The 20,484-nt window shown below is 40.5% G+C and overlaps 1 protein-coding gene across 2 annotated transcripts; it reads left to right on the plus strand.

Moving 5' to 3' along the window:
* Positions 1-647: 647 nt before the first annotated feature.
* Positions 648-19,030, plus strand: arhgap18 (Rho GTPase activating protein 18). 2 transcript variants are annotated; one of them, XM_046373295.1, is made up of 18 exons: positions 648-1,018; positions 9,034-9,280; positions 9,860-9,998; positions 10,960-11,042; positions 11,276-11,428; positions 12,739-12,802; positions 13,204-13,322; positions 13,814-13,885; positions 14,068-14,161; positions 14,406-14,497; positions 14,710-14,787; positions 14,979-15,138; positions 15,265-15,347; positions 15,711-15,917; positions 16,137-16,271; positions 16,859-16,980; positions 17,067-17,122; positions 17,312-19,030. In XM_046373295.1, the coding sequence occupies exons 1-18, from the start codon at positions 873-875 to the stop codon at positions 17,401-17,403; spliced, it is 2,142 nt and encodes a 713-aa protein (XP_046229251.1). In that variant the 5' UTR covers positions 648-872; the 3' UTR covers positions 17,404-19,030. The 2 variants fall into 2 exon arrangements, with proteins under 2 accessions (XP_046229251.1, XP_046229252.1); XM_046373296.1 differs by having other exon boundaries at positions 649-1,009.
* Positions 19,031-20,484: the final 1,454 nt, after the last annotated feature.

The raw sequence follows: 20,484 nt of genomic DNA on the forward strand, positions 1-20,484 counted from the left end.
TGTTACCACATTGTGAATTTCAGATGCTGAATGAAACCATTCTTCATTATGAGAAGTGCCTTGTATGATTAAGCACATTTTACGGCTGATGTAGCAGGAAACAGTGTCTCATACTGTAGTATTGCTACTTCTGCTATGAAAGCCAGAAGGTGATATGTGGAGTCAAAAGCAGGGATAAAGGTCATATTAAATTTAAAAAAAAAGATAATATATGTATATATCATACACTGTTGTTTAAAGTCTTTGACTGATTGATTTCATTTGTCGAGACCTGTACTGGAGCCATGTTTTTGCCTTCTATCTGTTACTGAAATGCATGATCACATTTATTCATTTAGACTGTCTGTATGCTACCATTACACAGCTTAAAAACTGAATACTAACATTTTAGCACAGTACAGCCTGCAGCGTGTGCAGCAGTTGGACGAAGTGGACGAGCACTTAATGCGGGGATGAATTGTTAATGGCCTCTGTAAACACCCTCAACTGTTTTTTTATTTTTATTTTTTTTTTCTTCAAATGACCTCTTTTGAAAACAGGAAGTCTGTCAGTACACTCTCGGAGCGGAAGGGGGCGCCACCACATATGAAACTTTGGCCTGTGGTTTCAGCCAATCCCTGCCCCGTGTTGCATTGTAATCCAGCCCCTGTCCTGCAGCTCCTCAAACACACATACACACACGCGCGCGAGTTGGGTAGAAAGACGAGAGCAAGAAGCAGAGTTTGGTGTCAGAATGAGTCGGCCGCACAACAGTCCAGCGATGGAAAGATAGACAGACTGATACATCGACAAGCAGGTGACAAGCTAGACTACCTATCAGATAGTGAGTGGATGCGAGCTGCGTGTAAGGCTACAAGAAGACGAGGGGAAACATGAGTCGGCAGCAGCAGCAGCAGTCCCAGGGAGTGGTTTTAACGGGTTACCACAGCAACGCCGAAATGTTGCCGACAACTGGACCGCGCGCTCCCGCCCATCCGTCGAACCTGGACCCGGACTCCGCCGCGCCCAGGTGGGACATGTGAGTGTGTGTGTGAAGCTGTGATACCACCCGTTAAAATGAGGGTAGTTGCGAGTAAAGTTGTGTGTCACACACAGACACACACAGGGCAAAGGTCACAGTGGCAGTGTTACTGTCCTCATCTTTGAACCGGAGAGCTTCTATGCTGACTGCGCTCAAGATATGTGAATGAAACCCTCCGCCCTGCAGCGTGTTAGCAGCAGAACCGGGCTAATTGCACCCATACAAGCTGTTATTTTTTTTCTCATTTCCACGATGGGACCAGCTTTGCCCTCGGCCTTGGGTTATGCCCCACCCCCACCTCATTCCCTAATCAGCAGATCAGCAGGTTAACCTTGACTTTGTTATTCTCACCCAGATTTTGCAAGGTTGCCTGTCAGATTTCTCAGCACAACTGTACATCTGAAGGCAAACATTTTGATCCAAGAACATGCTTTATAAAAACCATTTTATATCAGTATATTTATATACTTTATATCAGTGTTTGCTGTGTGGTTGCTGTTGTTGGACTATAGATACATTTATGAAACTTGAGTGGCTTTGCTTTAAAACTATTGGTTGGACAAAACATTTCAAGATGTCATGTTAGGATATGAGAAATTATTAAGATCCTTTTTCACAATTTTCTGACATTTGAATGATTACACAGTTAATTGACTGACCAAATGATCAACAGAATAATTTATGTTGAAAGTCATCATAAGCTGCAAACCTCAACTGAATAAGAACTGTCAGTAGCAGCACAGTATAATGTATGGGAGCAGCACAACCAGGCTAAAAGGACTTGGATCACACTGATGCCAACCAGTTGCAACTCTTACATTAGATATTCAGATTTCAATGAGGTAAATTCAAAAAAAGCAGTAGGATACTGCTTTAGAGAAACTTAAACCACTCAAGCATCTGTCTGTTTTGCTTCTAAAATAATTTAACAATTTTAATTTACTATGTGAAATTTCTCACGTGAATCATCAAAGCATTAAGCGAGGCCTGAAGTGTACAGGAGCATCTGTAGTTATTATGTCCCTCTACTCATTCCTCCATGCTTTCCTTTCACTTGTGTCCACTCTGTCACAGTATACATCTATAATACTGACAGCCCTTCTTGCCACCTTTTTATGAGAGAAAAGACACATTTTGAGGTGGCCTCACAGAGGAAACACCGAATGGGAAAACCGCTGTAGAGTCTAACAGTGTTTTATTTACGCCAGAACGCATTAGTTTGTTCGTTCCCACCAACGAAGCTGTATGCGTCCAGTAAATGTTTAGATCAACAACCGTGGTGTGGTGAAAGTAAACACCAACAGTCCAGCTGTATCTTTGTGTGTGTATGTGTGTACAGTATATATATATGTTTGTGTGTGTGTGTGTGTGTGTATTCCAGATGGCTTGTCCCAGCTAGCCAGGTAAAAAAAAAAAACAGCTTCATGTTACAGCCTGCTTTTGTGTGTGTGTCCTGTCTAGGTTGACGTGAAGGCTTAGTTTTGTGGTCATTGTTTCCCCTAGTCAGGAAATGAGAGACACAGACAGACAGACAGGCAGACAGAAAGCTTCTGGCCTTCAACCAGCAGTGGACATCTGACCTAGGGAGCCTTATGTTACGTGTCCACTGGGAGTCTTGCACATGAATGTCTTTTTTGGGCCATTCTAATGGACAGAGAAGGAGAAGTTCAGCTTTTAGCTAAAGGGCAGCAAGTTGTGTTTTTCATTGCCATGTAGGAAGCAGAGCTTCCCCCGAATATCTATGTAGTGGGTCTTGGTAAAAAAAGTAGTCAGTGGACACACATGGTTTGGATTAATTCACTGTGTGATGCAACAGACAGCCTAACCTCACAGCATAAATACAATCCTACTCAGGAAATGACATCTGCAGAAAGAGAAGTCAAGCTATGAAAGGTTACAAGAAGTCACAAGCACAGGCTGCTTAATGCTCTGTAGTTTCTGAGTGTCGCTCAGATTCAATTTGGCACATTTCTGTGTTTCCAGAACTTACAACACTACCATAAATAAACTGAAGAGTAAACAGACGTGCTTGGAAAAAGGACATAATCCAGAGGCAAGACACACAGACAGCAGATAGATGGTGCCAGGCAGGAATGTAGACAGAAAGATTGACAAAGACGAACGGGACTGAATCAGACATGCAGCAAAAAGGGAGGAATAGATTTTATTGGGTGGATTTATCAGAAGCAAAGGCAGATGACTCAACCAGTATGTCACTGCTGAGACCAGTAACTGTGAAAGAGGGGGAACAGAAGCGACCTCTGTTTTCCACAGAGGGCAGCTGGCACCTGTTGATCTGAATAGGAATACCACACACACACATTCGCTCTCCTTTCCCTTTATTATATTGGCTACAAAACATCCTCAGCAGTTCATTGTTCACTTTCGGAAGCTGCTAAATCCTAAAAATAAATCTGATCTTCTACCATGTCCATCTTCATCAGTGGAAGATGAAGATTATTTTTCACATATTGGTAAATGTAGATATTTGACAAATATATGACATGATACACATGTCATATGTGTAGCTAAAACCACAGCATTATGTTTCCACACCGACATGATATAAAGTGTTAATTGGTGAGCTTTAGAGGTGCTTGTGGACAGATTTTGGACAGAGCCCAGGCTAGATGTTGTGCTTGATGTGATGGAGTTTTTCAAAGCACTTCATTAGTCATTTAGACTCCTCCTTTTTGGGTACAGGGGCACATTTAAAAATGTCAGTAACATCAGCTAACAGATTAGTACATATTCCTAGGGATGCTAACAGGTCCAGCGGCTTTACCCATGTTCACTCTTGGTGGGATTTTTCTCACGTTCGCTGTGGGTACTGATGGTGCCCAAACCGTTTGAGGCAATCTTTACAGCCAGCTCTTTTGACGAGGAGGTTGAAACGAGCGTAAAAATGTATTTAGTTCATCTGGCACATACATTATGTTGACGCTCCTGCATTTGTAGCCAGTGATGTTTTCTTTGGTGCTGTTCCTGTTGAGGTCTGTCTAAACAGCTGTAGTAATATTGCAGTATAAAAACACTAAAAATACCCACTACTTGCTAATAATGGATTTAAACTTTGACTTAAGCGAAATAAATAAGATATCAGCAAAGAATACCTGTAAGACAAGAATAGATCCAACCTTCCTGATCAGACAAGGACCTTGAAAAGATCAAATGAGTTCCGCCAAGAATTGTACAATCACAAGCTGAGACCAGAAACCAGCTTCCTGTACAGTATTCTCCACACCATCAGGGAGACGGGATGTGCCAGTAGTGCAGGAAGAAGTGGAGGAAGCACTGCACACACTTAGGGCAGGAAAGTGACCCGGAGTCGACGACATACCAGCACAGCTGACATAGGCCCACAGCTCATAAAGGCTCTCCACACCATTTGCCAGAGGATTTGTTAGAACAAGCAGTGGCTGTAAGAATGAACCCAATCCTTGATCATCCTCCTTCCCAAGTAAGGCCATCTGAGAGTCTTTCAGAACCAAAGCAGAAGAAATGTATTGTTGAGCAGATATTTAACATCAGAAATATAATCAGTCTCCTTCAGCACCAGCATGACCTGTTTCACAACTTCACTGTCTTCAGGAGGGCTTTCATGTGTCTGGCGTGAGGACACTTGAAGCAAGTGATATGAACTTGATCAAGGCTCCCTCGTCCTCTTGAACAACCAGAGTCCTTTAGAACAACTATCAGAGTGCAACAGGGATGCTTCCTCTCTCCTTCAACATCTTCTTGGATAACATCATGACAGAGACAACGTCTGGCTTCCAAACGCCCATGATCATCAAGGGACACCCACTCTGCAGCCTCAGATTCACTGATCATATTGACCTCGTGGGAGGCAGCAAGGAGGACCTTCAAGACCTGAAGTTGCAGTAGAAACTGCTGGAATGGAAGTCATGTACGTTCCTGACAGAGACCACAACGCCAGTCAAGCCATTAACTAACTAAATATCTATATCTATAAAGTCCAAGTGCTTCAGATTTCTAGTATTCTGGTATTTGAAAACCTTTCATACTTTCTACCACTGATCATCTCAAAACTTAAATCTGTAGTTATGTTTTTATATAAATCATCCAGTATCCTGGTGCTGTGGTATGAAAACTGTGAAAGTTTAGTTTGGACTTGGTCTCTGAGTGTTGCTTCATGAACGCACAGTTGAAGGAGCTCAGTGCTGAACTCGTTCTTTTCTGGGTGGTTCTGTTTCCTTCTATTCCTTTTTGCACCTTGCAGTGCGAGATTTTTACAGGCCGTTTTCCCTTCGCACACAGCCACGCACAAGCTCTGTCTTTGTCGGCAGGTATAAGCAGGTGATAAAAGCTGTGTGGATAAAGGAACAAGGAGTGGAACAATAGCACACACAGCTGCAGCGCTTTTTTCTTTTAAAGGTCAGAATGAAAGTGTGCCAGAAAGAGAATATATTTATTTTACTCACAAAGGCACAAGGGCAACTCACCTGACCTCTACGAGTGTGTGTGTGTGTGTGTGTGTGTGTGTGTGTGTGTGTGTGTGTGTGTTAGAAAGCAAAACCATGTGTACTGTTGTTTATAAAGCTTTGAATAATTTGTTTCTTTGTATTTTCCTGCACTTTCACAGCTTGTGAACAGGAGTAGCCGAAGCTGTTGTATTTTAGTCTGGATCAAACAACAGATGTAAGATCAGTGTGAACACACTGGTAACAAAATGTCATACTTTGAATCTAAGCTGGTATGCATATGTAAATATATTGTATATTGCTGAATGAATAAACCACTGTTTAATGTCTTCAGTAATTTGAACTACCAGCAGTCTGATTTGTGTCAATATGTTTGTGTGTGCTAATCTCTGATTTATGGTTTTGTCAAACCGTTCTTCATACTGCAGCTCTGGATGAAGGTAAATGATTAACACATCCTGTGAGTTCATGTGCTGGTCTGTCAGGTTTGAATCTGCTTCCAACGTAAACTGAAATATTTCAGACAACGAGGACATTTTTGCCATTCCTTACAACTGAAAACATTTCACTCAGTCAGGCTTTATTAGGACAATGAGCATAATTCAGGGAATGACCTGCTAAGTTTACTTTTATCGAGACAAAGAGGAACAGACAGTAGCTTTCTGCATGTTTTATAACACAGACTGCAGCCTACCGGTTGGGGGGGGAGTCAAATACCTCATGTTCATTGTTCAAACCAGACCTAAGTGTTCGTGTGTGTGTGTGTGTGTATCTATGCTTACTTTTTTTAAGTGCTTTATTAGTCTATACGCAGGAAGTCTGCTGTGGTATGTGGCCTTGGCTCAGCACCGACCCTGAGAGTAATACTCCTCTGATAATCTCAAATTAATTAATTTACAGCATCAGCTTGATGCTGTTCAGTCTGGCCTCCCAGTTAGAGACACAGTCTAAATTATTTTCTTTGTGCTGTGAGAATTGTTATTGTTTCTGTTTTCCGAGAGCAAATGTCAACACATCATTATTTTGGCCTGCACTGTACCCATTTCAAGTTACTGGACAGTCTGCAAGTTTAATTATTTTTTGTAAGTTCACTCCATCACCCCACAAGTGAGGCCTTTTCAGATCTGTAAATTTGACCCTACTCAGTGGTGAAATGTCACTAGCATTCCACTTAAAATATAATTTTGTGTGCTTGTACATTACTACTTCACACTTCTATTCCACTACATTTCAGAGGGAAATATTACATGCTGTACTTCACTACATCATTATTAAACTGCTCTAGTTACTACTTACTTTCATTTTAGAGACCAGACATATAAAATGTGTATATTTGTATGTACATTGTTATAGGCTTCACACATCATAACAGGAGTTTTAAGTTATGTTGCTGATTCTTCTTATGTTGGGGTTGTGTATAGCTGTCCCCACCCCTACCAGCTTTGGGTGATCGGGGCAAAAATTAATATCATTAACTATTTAGTCGCAGCCATGACCTCCAAAACAAATTTCTCATCATGTTGCACAGATTTGCTAGTCAATGGGTTAAAAGGATAGTAGATTGTTGATGCCTACAACACTGAACATCATCTGACATTGTCAGATTGACCACCCGTGTTTGCTGGCAGTACTTCTGGACTTTTAGCCAAACTTTTTTTTTTTTTTAAGTTGTTTTCCTTTCAGTATGGTCTAATTAAATCGACTTGAAACTTGCTTTGTTCTCAAAGTAAACACTGATACATTTTCAGTCAACAGAAAGGAACTTTTTTACAGCCCCACCGACAAAATCTACACCTGTGTATTCCCTGTGTCAGGGTGCAGCTATAGATGAGACTTGACTCGTGATTGCTGAGTTGCTGGATGAATGACAACGATGTTGACATCAGCCTTACAGTTTGTCACAGGACACAGGAACCTCAGACCAGTTGTAGGCAGCTGCACCATCAGTCAGCTGTACTTAAACTGCAGCTGCTCACTCCATGATAACTTTTTAGCTTGAAGCACACGAGAACCAGGGAGAGATAATGTGCTGTGTTAGATAATGTAACTTCCTGTTGCAGCAAAGGCTGCATTCAGTTGGACATCAGCAAAAACAAAAAACGAGACCCGTATTACGACACACATTGTCATATTTTTTATTTTGTGATTTCCCCACATTTCAGCACTTCTGTTGCTGTTTGTATTGTGGGCTAATGCTCCTTGCTAAGAGCATGTAGTAGCAGAACTGCTAGTGGTAGTGTTAGCACAGTAGTATTGCCTTGTTTTGGAGCACTGGGGCCATGTATTTGTGTTTTTTTTTGCATGTTTGTGGACACCATGCAGAGTTAATGAATTAGAAAAGATGCTAAAGGTCATAGTTAAGGCCTTACATGCAACATGTGTGATATATTAGATAAAGAGACCTCCTCTGTGTTTGCACAGGACATGATATCAGTATCATATCCAAGTTAGACTTGTAGATGAAAAATAAGCTTTTTGTGTTTCTTAGTTGATCATAATTGAGAATATAAGGCTATTTTTTCTTTGGAAATGTGTTGTAAAAACCTTTAAAATCACCAGAAAACCTTAATAATCAACATTGAGTCTGTGTTCAGTTCTAGTCTGTGTCTTCAAACACAACACGTATGTGAAAAGAGCTGTCCGTGTCAGGTTGAGAGCAGCCCACATTTCTGTGTTTGAAAAGGTGGTTGTGTTTTTGTTTACATTTGGATGGCAGATTACACCATTTGGAGGAACTCAGTAGGTTTAGGTTTGATGTCATGATATGGCCTTGTTTTTGCCTTACAAAATCTCAGGAGAGATTTTATGTGTCAGTTTCTGCTTGTTTGTTGTTTTTGTGTTCTCAATATGTCTGACTGAAATAGCATATAACATCATTACACTGTGTGTGATGTCATATGAGTAGCTACTTCACATCTGTGTCTGTGTGTGTGATAAATATGATCCTACATAGTTACAGTTATTACAGTTAGATGATCCCAACTATAATTAGTTCTAATGCTTCACACAGTCTTAGCTAGGCTAGGCTAGGCTAAACAATGCCAGTATGTTGCCTGCTGAGATGAGCTGGCTGTGTGAGAGCTGCTATTCTGAGTCCCAGCTGATGTCCCCATTAGTTGACTGGCTGGGAATTCGACACGCTGCTGGCTCGTCTTTAGTTAGAGTAGCTGGCTGACTTGTCTGTCTGACTCACTGACCGCCTTGCACCAGAAGTTTTCTCTCTCCCTTACGAGAGAAAAATAAGACACATCTTTACAGTACGCAGCAAACACAAACGACTTTCAGACAGCAAAATATTTACAGTCCAGGAATATTTTTATGGTGGGTGCTGTTACATGTCATCTATCATAAAGTCACAGGTAAACAAAGTGCAAAGTGCAGGCTGTAAGTGAAACCGTTTTGGCTGGGAGGTTTGCTCTTGTGAAAAACGGATGCTTTGGAATCAAGGTGAATAGTTTTGTTGGGGCATGTTGCACAGGTTTTGATATGTGTTATCAGAAGTTTGTGCCAGCTGATCACAAGATTTTGTACTTTTCTAACCATCTGACTCACCTATCTCTGTCTCTGCAGTCGCAGAACAGGCCACTACTCTGTTCAGCAGAACCAGAACACACACCATGGAGACAAATATGGGCCTCCCACTCCCATCAGTAGTACAAAAACCACAGGCACTGACCCATTGTCACTACCCAACTCAAGTGTTGCTGCCTGCCACAGCCCTCAGCCCTCCTCCAGCCCTAAGCCAGACTCCAGCCCCAGACACAGTCCCAATTCCAGGTCCAGACCACGGCCCACATGTCAGCGCTGCAACTCTCAGGTATGTGATACACACAGTGATTGTACCTTATTTGTGAGAAGATTTTTCTTTAGTTCTTTAGTTCGTCCATTCAGTTCATCCAGGTGTGAGGTTCATTACCCTGAGATAATTACCTGATGAAGAAATTAAGGAGGGAGCAAAAGGAGCCAGTTAGGCAACAACTGTTGTATTAACCCATTGTAAGAACTTCTGCTGTCTAAATTATATTGTTAAACATTTTTTGTTGGGGGTTTGGTTGGCAGGTGTACATTTGTTGTCCCTCATATGTTTGTAATGTTTGAAAAGCCTTTTTTAATTTTTTGGAAAAATGAAGTCAACCAGTATGAGGTATTCTATGTAAAATATCTGTGTGTCTGAGAGAAGCTGCACAGCTAGAAACAGCTGCCTTTGAGACTTGTTCAGACTGGCTGTGAGTCTAATGTTAATTTCTGTGGACCACATCTGGCATGTGGGAGTGGTTTTTATTTATTTTTTTCTCTAATCTGATCAGGTTCAGAACAGAAACAAGATATGGACCATGAATGAACTTGACGCTCGAAGTTAAATAACAATCTGCATCTGTGTATGTATGTGTCACAGGACTCTCTGGATGAGCTGGAGATGGACGACTATTGGAAGGAAGTGGAGAATATCACTCGCTCAGCAGGAGGAGCAGGGAGGAGAGAAGGTGGAGGAGAAGGGGAAGTGCAAGAGGAGGAGCAGCAGAAAATTCCTGAGGGTAGGATACACTGTGTCCGTAGATAAAAATCTCTGAAAGAGATATAAAGAGAGATTTTGCGATAGATTTTGATCATAGGCAAGTTTGAGCTCGCTTGTGTTCCAGACATGGACAAATCATGAGGCGATGGGCCCCTGGTCACAGATATGTAAAAGACCCCAGAGACACTGAAAAATCACCCACGAAACAACTGCAAATCACATGGTAGTGTGTCTCTTTGTGGTTGTTTTGTGTCTCATTCTGGTCACTTTGGGTCTCTCTGTATTCACGTTGTCTCTTGGAGGTCACTTTGCATCTCTCTGTGGTTGTTTTTGGTTTTATATTTCTGATATATCAAAGCTCAGAAAAAGACCAGTAACTATACAATGACAGAGGACATGTCATGTTTAAATTTACTACCACACAAGCTAAAGTCAATTGGGACAAATTGAAACATGCAAAAGAAAGAACTGAAATGAAACAAAATGTAAAGGGTGGCAATCAACAAAGTCTAGGTTTTCCATATCTGCATAAAATTGGAAAATATTTTAGTGCCACATATTCTAACGTAGAATGATGCTGAGAAATTGTTAATAGATATGGTTAACAAAATAACATTCCAGATCCGACTTGTGCAGACCCGCTCTGCGTTGCCTTACATAAGAGGTGTGAAATCCTTGTGAGTATTGCTTAAAGTCTAATTTAGTCTGCTTATTTAAGACCATTGTTCACTGAAGCAAACACACACTTCTTGGACAGTATGTTTGTCCAGCTCTGTCTGTGGTTACACTTTTCCCTTTCCTGTACCTGCAGAATTAGAGAGTGTCTTACATGGACATCACTAGAGGCCTATGTCCCCTTTTATCTCCAATGTCCACACCAGTCTCTCTCTCGGGGTGTCAGTAATGTATCATTTCAGGAACCAAATGAAGAGATAGCTTTATCTTCCCTTTTTTAATTTTTCCTATTTTTTCTCCTACAGAGGGTGAACAGGAGGAGGCGTGGCTCACAGAGGCGGGACTAGCACGACTGTTTGATGATTCACTGGCGGCTGACGTGGATCAGGTGCCTTTTTTAAATAGTTAAATCAGGGTCTGGTTTGAGTCATAGTTTATCGGTTTCATATTCGCAGTTCACATCTATCAGTGAGCATATATGCTGTACTGTTTACTCATGCTCATGCTTTGCAACCTGCTTATGAGTAAGAATGCATTGTGACAAAAAAGACTGCCTGTACAGATAATCTGTTGCTTATTGACTTATGTTTGAGTTTGAATGATGGATGATTTGATTGACAGGAAGAAGACAATGCAGTGTTCCTGTCCACACTGACCAGAACTCAGTCAGCTGCTGTAGAACGCCGCGTGACATCACTACACCAGACGTTGCTACGGCGACGCAACCGGCAACACGTTCCTGATGTTAGGGATATATTCAGACCTTCTGAAAAGGTTAGGAGATACACCTGCACGTGAACACGAACAAATTATATCAACATGAAAGACTATCACCATCTTCCTACCCAGAGTACCCGGAACTTTTAGTCCTACTTTTCAAGCAATTAACATGCGGTGAGTTTTTTTTGTGCCTGGGAAGGCACTGCAAAAGCTCTGTAATTAAAAGCTGAAATAACAGGTGCTCCGGTATTTTTTATCTTGATATAAATTGTGATATCAGTTCTCAAACCTGTTTTATCAAGCAGGTCGATCTGTATAACTGTGAACTAAATATAAAGCCAAAGCCAGCAGCCGGTTAACTTAGCTTAGCAAGACTGGAAACATGGGGAAATGGCTAGCCTGCCTCCATCCGAAGGTAGCACAGTCCACCTATCAGCAACTGTAAGGTTAAATAACATGTAATAATGCCTTTGTTTAATGCATACCAAAAAAAAACTAAATCTAAATCTGTAGTTGTGATATGGGTTATTTTGACAGACTATTGTTTGGCTTGTTAACAACAGCAGAGGTTCCAGGTGAAACAGCTAGCTACCCTAAATGCTTCTATTTGCTTAGCTTTATGCCAAGTAGCTTTATATTTACTTGATTGAAATGAGAGTTCATAGGGTATTGATCTTCTCATCTATCGCTCATCAAGAAAGCAAATGAGTGTAATTTCCCAAAAAGCTGATTACTTTTGCAGCCTGTTATTTTATTTTGTGTTAACTGCTTACTGTTACAGTCTGTCACATTAAGCAGTGATAAGCGCTTATCCAACATAAAACCTTGCTCCAACATAACGCCATGTTGGGTAAGGGACACTATCCTTATCCGTCTTATGATTCCCTCTTTGATAGCATGAGTTGAATGTCCCACCACAAGACACAAATTTGACATTTCCCCTTTTTTACCACAAAAGGAAGTGGTTACAACTTTGCTTATTTTGCACTAGTCGGTAATCCTTAACTAATCAACAATCTGTTTGTTTCACCACTAAATCCCACTTCATCGCGGAAAAATCAGATCCCTTCAATACAGCATATATTTTCTATATGCTGAATATAAATCGGTATGCGGAGAATATACGCACTGATGTGTGAGGAATTAAGTGTAGCAGTGCTACTCCAAACTACCCCAGTCAGCAGAATGAACTACTTTGAGCCAAGAGTCTTGTACTTATACACACTTTGGCTTAGACACAGTTTGTCCACTAATTAACAGACAAGATAATATGTAACATGAAAAATGTAATGGTGGGGGGGTGGGGGGTCTGTGACTTGTTGAACATTGAACATTGTATCTCTGTGCTTGTGCTTGTGCTGCAGGGAGAGGACCCTAGTAAACTTGAAGGGGGAAGTGAGAATGGACAAAAAGATGTCACTTCAGCCGGTATGTGCTCTGTACTGCTACAGACATACATGCATGTGAGTCAGCATGGAGGATGACAAACTGAGGCCCAAATAAACTTCTGCATAGCAACTCACACTCACAGCTTGGAAATAATAAGCTGAATGGAAATGTGGCGCATAAGAAAACCATACAACCTGACAGCACTTCTGAGTTTATTATAAATTTTTCTACAGTGTATATCACTGTATAATGGGTCAGGTCATATACCAATATAGCCTCTTTCTGCTGCAGTGAATTAAACACTCAGGCATTAACTAGAGAAAAAAACTTTTAATTGCCTATTTCTGTGTATATACAGCTATATTTTACCTACATAAACGTTTCACTACTTGTGTGGCCGTATCTTTTATTTCCTTCTCTGGGTTTGTGTGTCTCAACAGAAACGGAGACAGAATTGAATGTTGAAGTGGCCTTTTCAGAGCAGGCGCTCACCTACAGGGACAACCATCTAAGGTTAAAAGTCACCACTAGCCCTAACTCACCTGATGACAAACTACCGGTGAGTCACACACAGCAACTTCCTCAGCTGAATATTTTTTTACTGATACGCTGAGCCTGTCTGGAACTGTGAAAGAGCCAGTAGTGTAATGAATAAACTGTACCACTTTATATGATATGATGCTTTGGGATGCAAACAAATGTCATGTCACTTTGAACTGCTCTGCTTTATTTTATATGAGGTTATATCAGGGCTTCTATTGATAGTTAAACAGTTCAATGAGTCATTTCGTTTCAGTTAGCATTTGTGTGTGAGCAGTTTGAGTGCTGTGTAGTGCCATCTGGTGGTTGAAGCTGGTATGACAACTTATTTCCACTGTTGTGTGTTTATAAAGGGTTTTCTGTCACTTCTCATGCAATTCAGTGTTACACAGTCGACATTCAGCATGCAGTATAAAAGTAAATACAGTCACTGATACTCTCTGGGTGTTTATTCTGAATGTTTTCACTGACTCCCCTCTGTCTCTGCCTCTGTGTGTTTTTGTTCTCCAGAACTTTAAGCTACTCCAAGACAAAACAGGTCAGACGAGAATAGGAGATCTGTCTCCTCTGGATATGAAGAAGGTAATGTGTTGTTGTGACAGGATAATCTGTGGATGCCTCACATCATTGTTAGTACAAGCTGTGTTTATTTTATATTAAGCTTTTGTGATTGTCTCATAATGGATCATTTCTTTTCCAAGTGTAAAGTTACTACTTAAAATAATTGTCTGTTATGTTATTGTCTGTTTTCAATGTTCTGTCAGGTGCTTAGACTGGTGCTTGTGGAGTCGACTGCTTTGTTTGACACTGCAGGGATAGACCTTAAGCCTCACAAAGCTGTCAAAGTTAAGACTAAAGGTACACACACACACACACACAGATGGGAAAGCCCTGATGGCTAAACAAACCTGAAAGTAAATACTCGGACATGCACAGATACACACCAGTATATAAAAACGAAAAAATTAAATAAGAATATTTACACACAAACACAGTCATCTGTGCAAACACTGACACGCATACAAACTCATTGAAAGCATGTACAGTCGATGTACTGTGTGAAAGTATTTTTGTTTTACTAAATATTTGTGTTTGTGTGTAGAAAGTGGTCTATTTGGTGTTCCCCTTGCCACTGTATTGGACCAGGACCAGAAGCGGGCTCCTGGGACCAAAGTGCCGCTCATACTGCAGAAGGTGAGGCATGGACAATTCAACATTACAGCAACGACAGGAGGAGGTTTTTATAATAGTAACTGATCAAACAGTCATTGTGTTAGATGGCCCTGCACTTAAAAATCACAATCTAAATCCAAAGTATATGGCTGTGTACCGTGATTATTATTACCAGTACGTTTACACTTCTATATTTTAACTAAACTTCATGTCCCTCCCTCTCTTATTCCTAGCTTATTAGTCACATTGAGGACGAGGGATTAGACACAGAGGGGCTGCTACGGATCCCTGGAGCAGCCACAAGAGTCAAGGTTGGTTAAAGTATTTGACTGCTACCACTGCAGACACATAATCAACTGGTAAAATTGCAAAGTTTGATGCAGCATTACGCTGCTACCAGCCTGTCATCATGTTTGTCAGCATTAGTCTTGTTCTTGAAGCTGATGCGCCAATGGGACAAAAAGCTTGACTGTGTGTCATTCTCTGTCTGTCCCAAATCCAGTTGCTGTGCCAGGAGCTCGAGTCCTCTTTCTATGATGGAATGTTTCCGTGGCAACAGCTGAAACAGCACGATGCTGCTAGCCTTTTGAAGCTGTTCATCAGAGAGTTACCCCATCCGCTACTGACTGTGGAGTACCTCAATGCATTTACTGCTGTCAACAGTATGTATACTGCCTGTTCATGAAGGATTCTGTTTAATCACAAGAGTTTTGCAGATAAAAGACAGATAAATTGAAAAACCTTTGCATTAAGCATATGTGTGTGTCTGTGTGTGTGTGTGTTTACAGAGCTCCCCACAAAAAAGCAGCAGCTGCATGCTTTGAACCTGCTGGTCCTTTTGTTACCTGAGGCCAATCGAGATACTTTAAAGGTGGGTGTACGTTCAGTTTGAGAAACCCTCCATACCTCTAATTTAGAGGTAGTATTTTCCAAAAGCACATCACATAATGTTCCGATTGGACAAATACTTGCAACATTTTATTTTTGAGCCACCATTTTGTATTTTATGTTCACTGTGCTTAGGCACATGAACATGGGGTCACAAATTATGATGTTAGAACCGCTGTCCCTTTTTCATACATCAGTGGATTGATCAACCTAGTCTTTGCAGGTCTTTAAACTGAACTCATCAGGCTTTTGGTCCCTTGAAAAGTAGTTCCTGTGACTAAATGTTCTGGGTACTTTGTTTGGAAAGGTGGCTTATTAGAAACTCGATTCCTGTTATTTTCCCAAGGCACTGGTGGAGTTTTTCCAGCGGGTGATTGACCATCAAGCCAAGAATAAAATGACCCTCAACAATGTCTCAGTTATCATGGCACCCAACATCTTCATGTTCAAAGGCTTCCGCTCCAAGATTACAGAACAACAGGAGTACTCCATGGCAGCCAGCACGGCCAATATTGTCCGGCTGCTGATAAGATACCAGGATCTCCTATGGACAGTAAGGATCAAAAAGCTTGATATATTGTGCCATTCAGATCACCACTATAGCGTCCATGTTGACATTTTTATAATTGAAACCAACTGAGGATGCTATGTCTCAGTGCATCCTGTCACACACAAAAAGGCAACTAGATTAGTTTTTTCCATGAAGTATGGTGGATGGTACAGTGTGTGCTGTCGGTGTCAGATCTCTCATTTCTGCGTCTCTTCTCTTCAGATCCCCAAGTTCATTGTGACCCAGGTCAGACAGCAAAACATGGAAAGTCAACGGAAACAAAATAAAGAGAGAGCGGTGAGAAAGCTACTGAAGAAGATTACCACCGACAGACCATCTGAGAAAGCGGTCTCAGAGGTAGGAGTTTTCTTTTTATGGTTATCAGCAGTCCATTATGGGAAAACACCATTAATAGTCCTTTATTGGTTTTATGTTGTTGTGGTTTGCTTTTTCCCCCTGCATTTAGAGTATAATGGCAGCATTATCCCTATCACACCGGTGCACCGATTGTCATTATTCCATACATACAGGATATTTGTTTTAACAGGATTTTATTTAGTAGTATCTAATGAGCATAATTTCAGTTCTTGTGAACAGCAGCAAATAAACAAGTAAGGCCTTAGGCAGACAGGCTGCTTATACTACTGAAGACTGGCAGAGCGAAGCAGCACCTTGGAGAGAGCTGTTCTTCTCAACGGTGTAGTGGCGAATGAGTAACTATGGCAATACTTGACCCTGCATGCTGTGTGCTGTGAGCCCAGACAATGTTTGGAGTTTATTAAACAGAAGAGCAGGGAGTCCACATTCTTGTTGTCTGTCTCCTGTGAGTGTGTGTGTGTGTGCACTGAGTACAGTGTTCTGGACCTCCATTATTGCAAAGTGGTCATGGCTGCATAACTGACCGTGTGTTTACTCGCTTTCCATTTATCTCTGTTTACAACCAGGAGTGTTTGCAGGGATTTATTCGAGTCCATGCGCCACAGTTCAGTAAAGTGTCTATGGCAGTTCAGCTTACTGAAGAGCTACAGGCTGCTGATGTGTTAACACGCTTCCTCAGCCAGGAGAGGTAATGTGTACACAGACAATGTTTGTCTTGGCTATATGAGGCCCATCTTCAACTTTTTCTCTTACTTTCTCTCTCTGCCATCCCAGTTCAGTGACAGTGAAACGGGAAGAGCTGTTTCTCTATGAGATTGGTGGAAACATCAGTAAGTCCTGCTTATACTAGAAACTGATTGATTAAAATGTTTCTGATTTTGTATTCTTTGCTGGTAGACTAAAAGGCGACAAAATGTACTTCCTGTTGCAAGTACTGTAATCCATTGTAATTATGTTGGCTACATCATGTATTTTTCAATGTTTTCCCTCTCTCTTCCTCTTTATCTGTCATTCTTCAGAGGAAAGATGTCTAGATGACCAAACGTATATGAAAGACCTCATCCAGCTAAACCCTACAGCAGAGTGGGTCATTAAAGCTGTACAGAGATAAAACTGCTGCACACTGCACAGCTCCAAACCGTGTCTCACCACTGTGTCTCACTGAAGAAGAGACGTCACCTGGTTCCCCGTGGTTTCTGCTGACTCTGGACTGATTTAGACAGCTCACTCTGTAGGAAAGGCATTCTTCAACGCAGGTGGTTGCATGGGTTCACACCATTTGTTGGCCCTGAAAACTGCCAAAAAAATTCAAGCGGTCCAATGGCATTTTCAAGACATAGATTCCTTTTGGTGGAATCTGTGTGGAAATACTTACATTTTTTTTTCCATTTTATTTAAGAACCGGATTGTTAGACAGATGAAAATGACACGCTTGGATTTACAGAAACAGATGTTTCCTTTTTTTCCCATCCTGCCTTTTGCCACACATCAGAAATTTTAAGCTCAAGTCCCACTAACCTAAAGTATCAGATGGTCTAGGTGAAAGGAAAGCACTTGCTTGTAGAGGACCTTGTCATCTCTCATGCCCTTTTGTACTGTGGTGGAAATGTCTGTCTCCAAGTTTTTTATAGCACTTGAGCCACACTGTGGGGATTCTTAATATTTTGTGATGCTGTAAGTATTAATGTTGTATACTGTGATTTATTGCCACTAATCACTTTGTTCTGTCTGGAGTAATAACTTGAAATTCTAAAGTTTGGGGCAACAAAATATCAAAATTCTATTAAATCGTGAATCAATCTCATAATTTAAATATATTTTCTGTATAGCAAATTTCGAGAATATTGGCTTCTATTTATTTATATTTTTATTAAAAGCCTTAAAACCAACCAACAATATTGAATGTTAATATATCAGAACACTTCACTGCAACCAGGAGGGAATGAACATTGGAGTGAAAGGGCATACCACATGGGGTCCACAGCTAGATGTGGACATATTATACATGAGGGAGGGGCCCCTTATGTGGCACACGTCAACAACAGTAACCCCAAAACTTTATAATGTCGTCACTGACATCTAACTAGGACACACAACAATGACATTTGACAGTTTTTATGGCACATTCATATAGCTGTACATTACAACTTTTTAAACCACTGATGTTTGAGTGTGTTAATGTGTGAATCCATCTTCAAGAACCGCTACTTATCAGGATACGCATGTGAACAAACACATTTTAACAGGTTTTTAATATATACATACATGTATCCTGTGTAAGCTTGCTTGAATTTATCAAGTCATTTGCCTTATAAGTTTTGTACCAAATATTTGATCATCTAATGTATGTTGGACTGTGATCATGATTTTAAAGGAATAAATTGCTGTCTGTATAAATGGCCTTCTTAAATGATACACTCACATGATGGATTACAAAAGTATGTGGACACTTTGTGGATACTATGGCTTTTGTTGTTGTCTTAAATAGGAAATCTCTTTTCTTGTTTCTCAGTTTCGGATCATATCTGCACCATGAAAGTTAAACATTGCAGATGTTTCTCTTGTGGACAGCAGAGTGTTGAGAGCAAATAACATGTCACAAGAATTTGTGGAGTGAGTCACTCCCTGCCTTGTAATATCTTATTTACTGTGAATAGGATTTTTTTCTCCTAATAATAATGCTTGTCTCTGAAATGACCCGTAAATCAGCCTGTAAATAAACATGTATGTATCAGGTATCTGCTGGATGAGTGGTTATGCCTTTTAAGGACCTCATTTTTACTGAAATCTGCTCTGTGAATATTAGAGATCTGTAACTTCCGAGAAAAAATGTAATACATTTATGTGGGTTTTTGTTTGATTTGACCCATTTTTGCACGTCTTCATGACAAACACTGGTTGTAGTCCTGCCTCTCACCTGTGTCACTGTGTGTATTAAATATGAACTCATAATCTTCACTGTTAAATATGCAGATGTTCTCACAGTAATTTCCCTCTTTTCATCAAATACCTGACGGCCTTGTGCTGGTACTGTTCTGTTCATCTACTTTCCTCTGATACCAATGGCCCCAGTTAGTTAACTGGTCAGAGTGCTAATGGTTTTAGTGGGGCTTATGGGGTCTGGACAGGGTGACCTGGTTTGCTGTTGTCAGAGATGGGCACCAAGTATATCAGAGCATAGTCTGTTCTCCTTTGTGTGACTGTAAAAGAAGACAGTCCTGACTGCAATCATATCTAGGAAAGGTAGCACAGTGTTTTGGATTTAAATTATTTTTTATTTTAGACTACCAGTATAAGTTTATGTAAATAAACTAGTATCCATACTCATATATTTAAAATATGTTTTAGCTCTAAATAGTGGCAACTCTCTCTGTTTTGTTCTCAAACATTTCTTGAAATAACAGTTATCAAGTTTGCAGTTAATGGTACTCAAGTTATGCTTGAGGACATACATCAGACAAACTGATTGTTCACAACATGCCAACCCGAAAGGTAAACTTAATCATGCCTTGTTCAGCTAGAAATACCCAATAAATAGGCTAACTTCTTACAACTTATCTTGAATGTTTAAGACATTAGGGTGATACTTGACAATTGAAGATTCAATCTTAGCACAGTGATTTCACCTAAAACAAAAGCAAAACAGAACACTGTAGAACAACATAACACACCAACACAGGAAAGATAATAAAAACACAAAAATTATCTGACTATTGTTACAATCAGTATTAGATTTGCCACAACACAGGCTCATACCAACTTCAAATCTGTCCAATAGCTGAGTGTATAACATTTTTTTAACCTTTGTTTCCTTGAAAGTAACAAAATCCCGTAATGTTTGCAAAGTGTCGCATCTATTGTTGTCATGGAGTGACAGTACTGTAGAATAAAACATTCACTGTCACTGGGTAGCCTGGAAAGACACATTTGCCTAACAGTTGATAAACCTTATGTTTTATTTATTTATATAAGTTTTATACTTGCAAAGTATTTATTCATATATGTTAATGTGCTGCTCCCAATAACATGTTCAAAGCAACTACCTTTACCTTCGTAACATGTTTTGGTGTCGTGGACAAACCCATCAACTGGAAACATAATTGTGTAGGCACCTGATTGGCTGACACATCTTTGGCCTCCGTTCATTGGTTACTGTCAATCCAAGCGCGCTGTGATTGGCCAAATTGTGAGA

The sequence above is a fragment of the Scatophagus argus genome, chromosome 19 (assembly GCF_020382885.2).
Source record: "Scatophagus argus isolate fScaArg1 chromosome 19, fScaArg1.pri, whole genome shotgun sequence".
NCBI lineage: Eukaryota > Metazoa > Chordata > Actinopteri > Scatophagidae > Scatophagus > Scatophagus argus.

What these genes read in the sequence shown, in the direction of transcription:
- arhgap18 (XM_046373295.1), top strand. Translation starts at nt 873, where the DNA reads ATGAGTCGGCAGCAGCAGCAGCAGTCCCAGGGAGTGGTTTTAACGGGT. An exon ending in CACCTGATGACAAACTACCG is followed by an intron (nt 13,323 to 13,813) that starts GTGAGTCACACA and finishes TTTGTTCTCCAG; the next exon opens with AACTTTAAGCTACTCCAAGA. An exon ending in TGCATTTACTGCTGTCAACA is followed by an intron (nt 15,139 to 15,264) that starts GTATGTATACTG and finishes GTGTGTTTACAG; the next exon opens with AGCTCCCCACAAAAAAGCAG.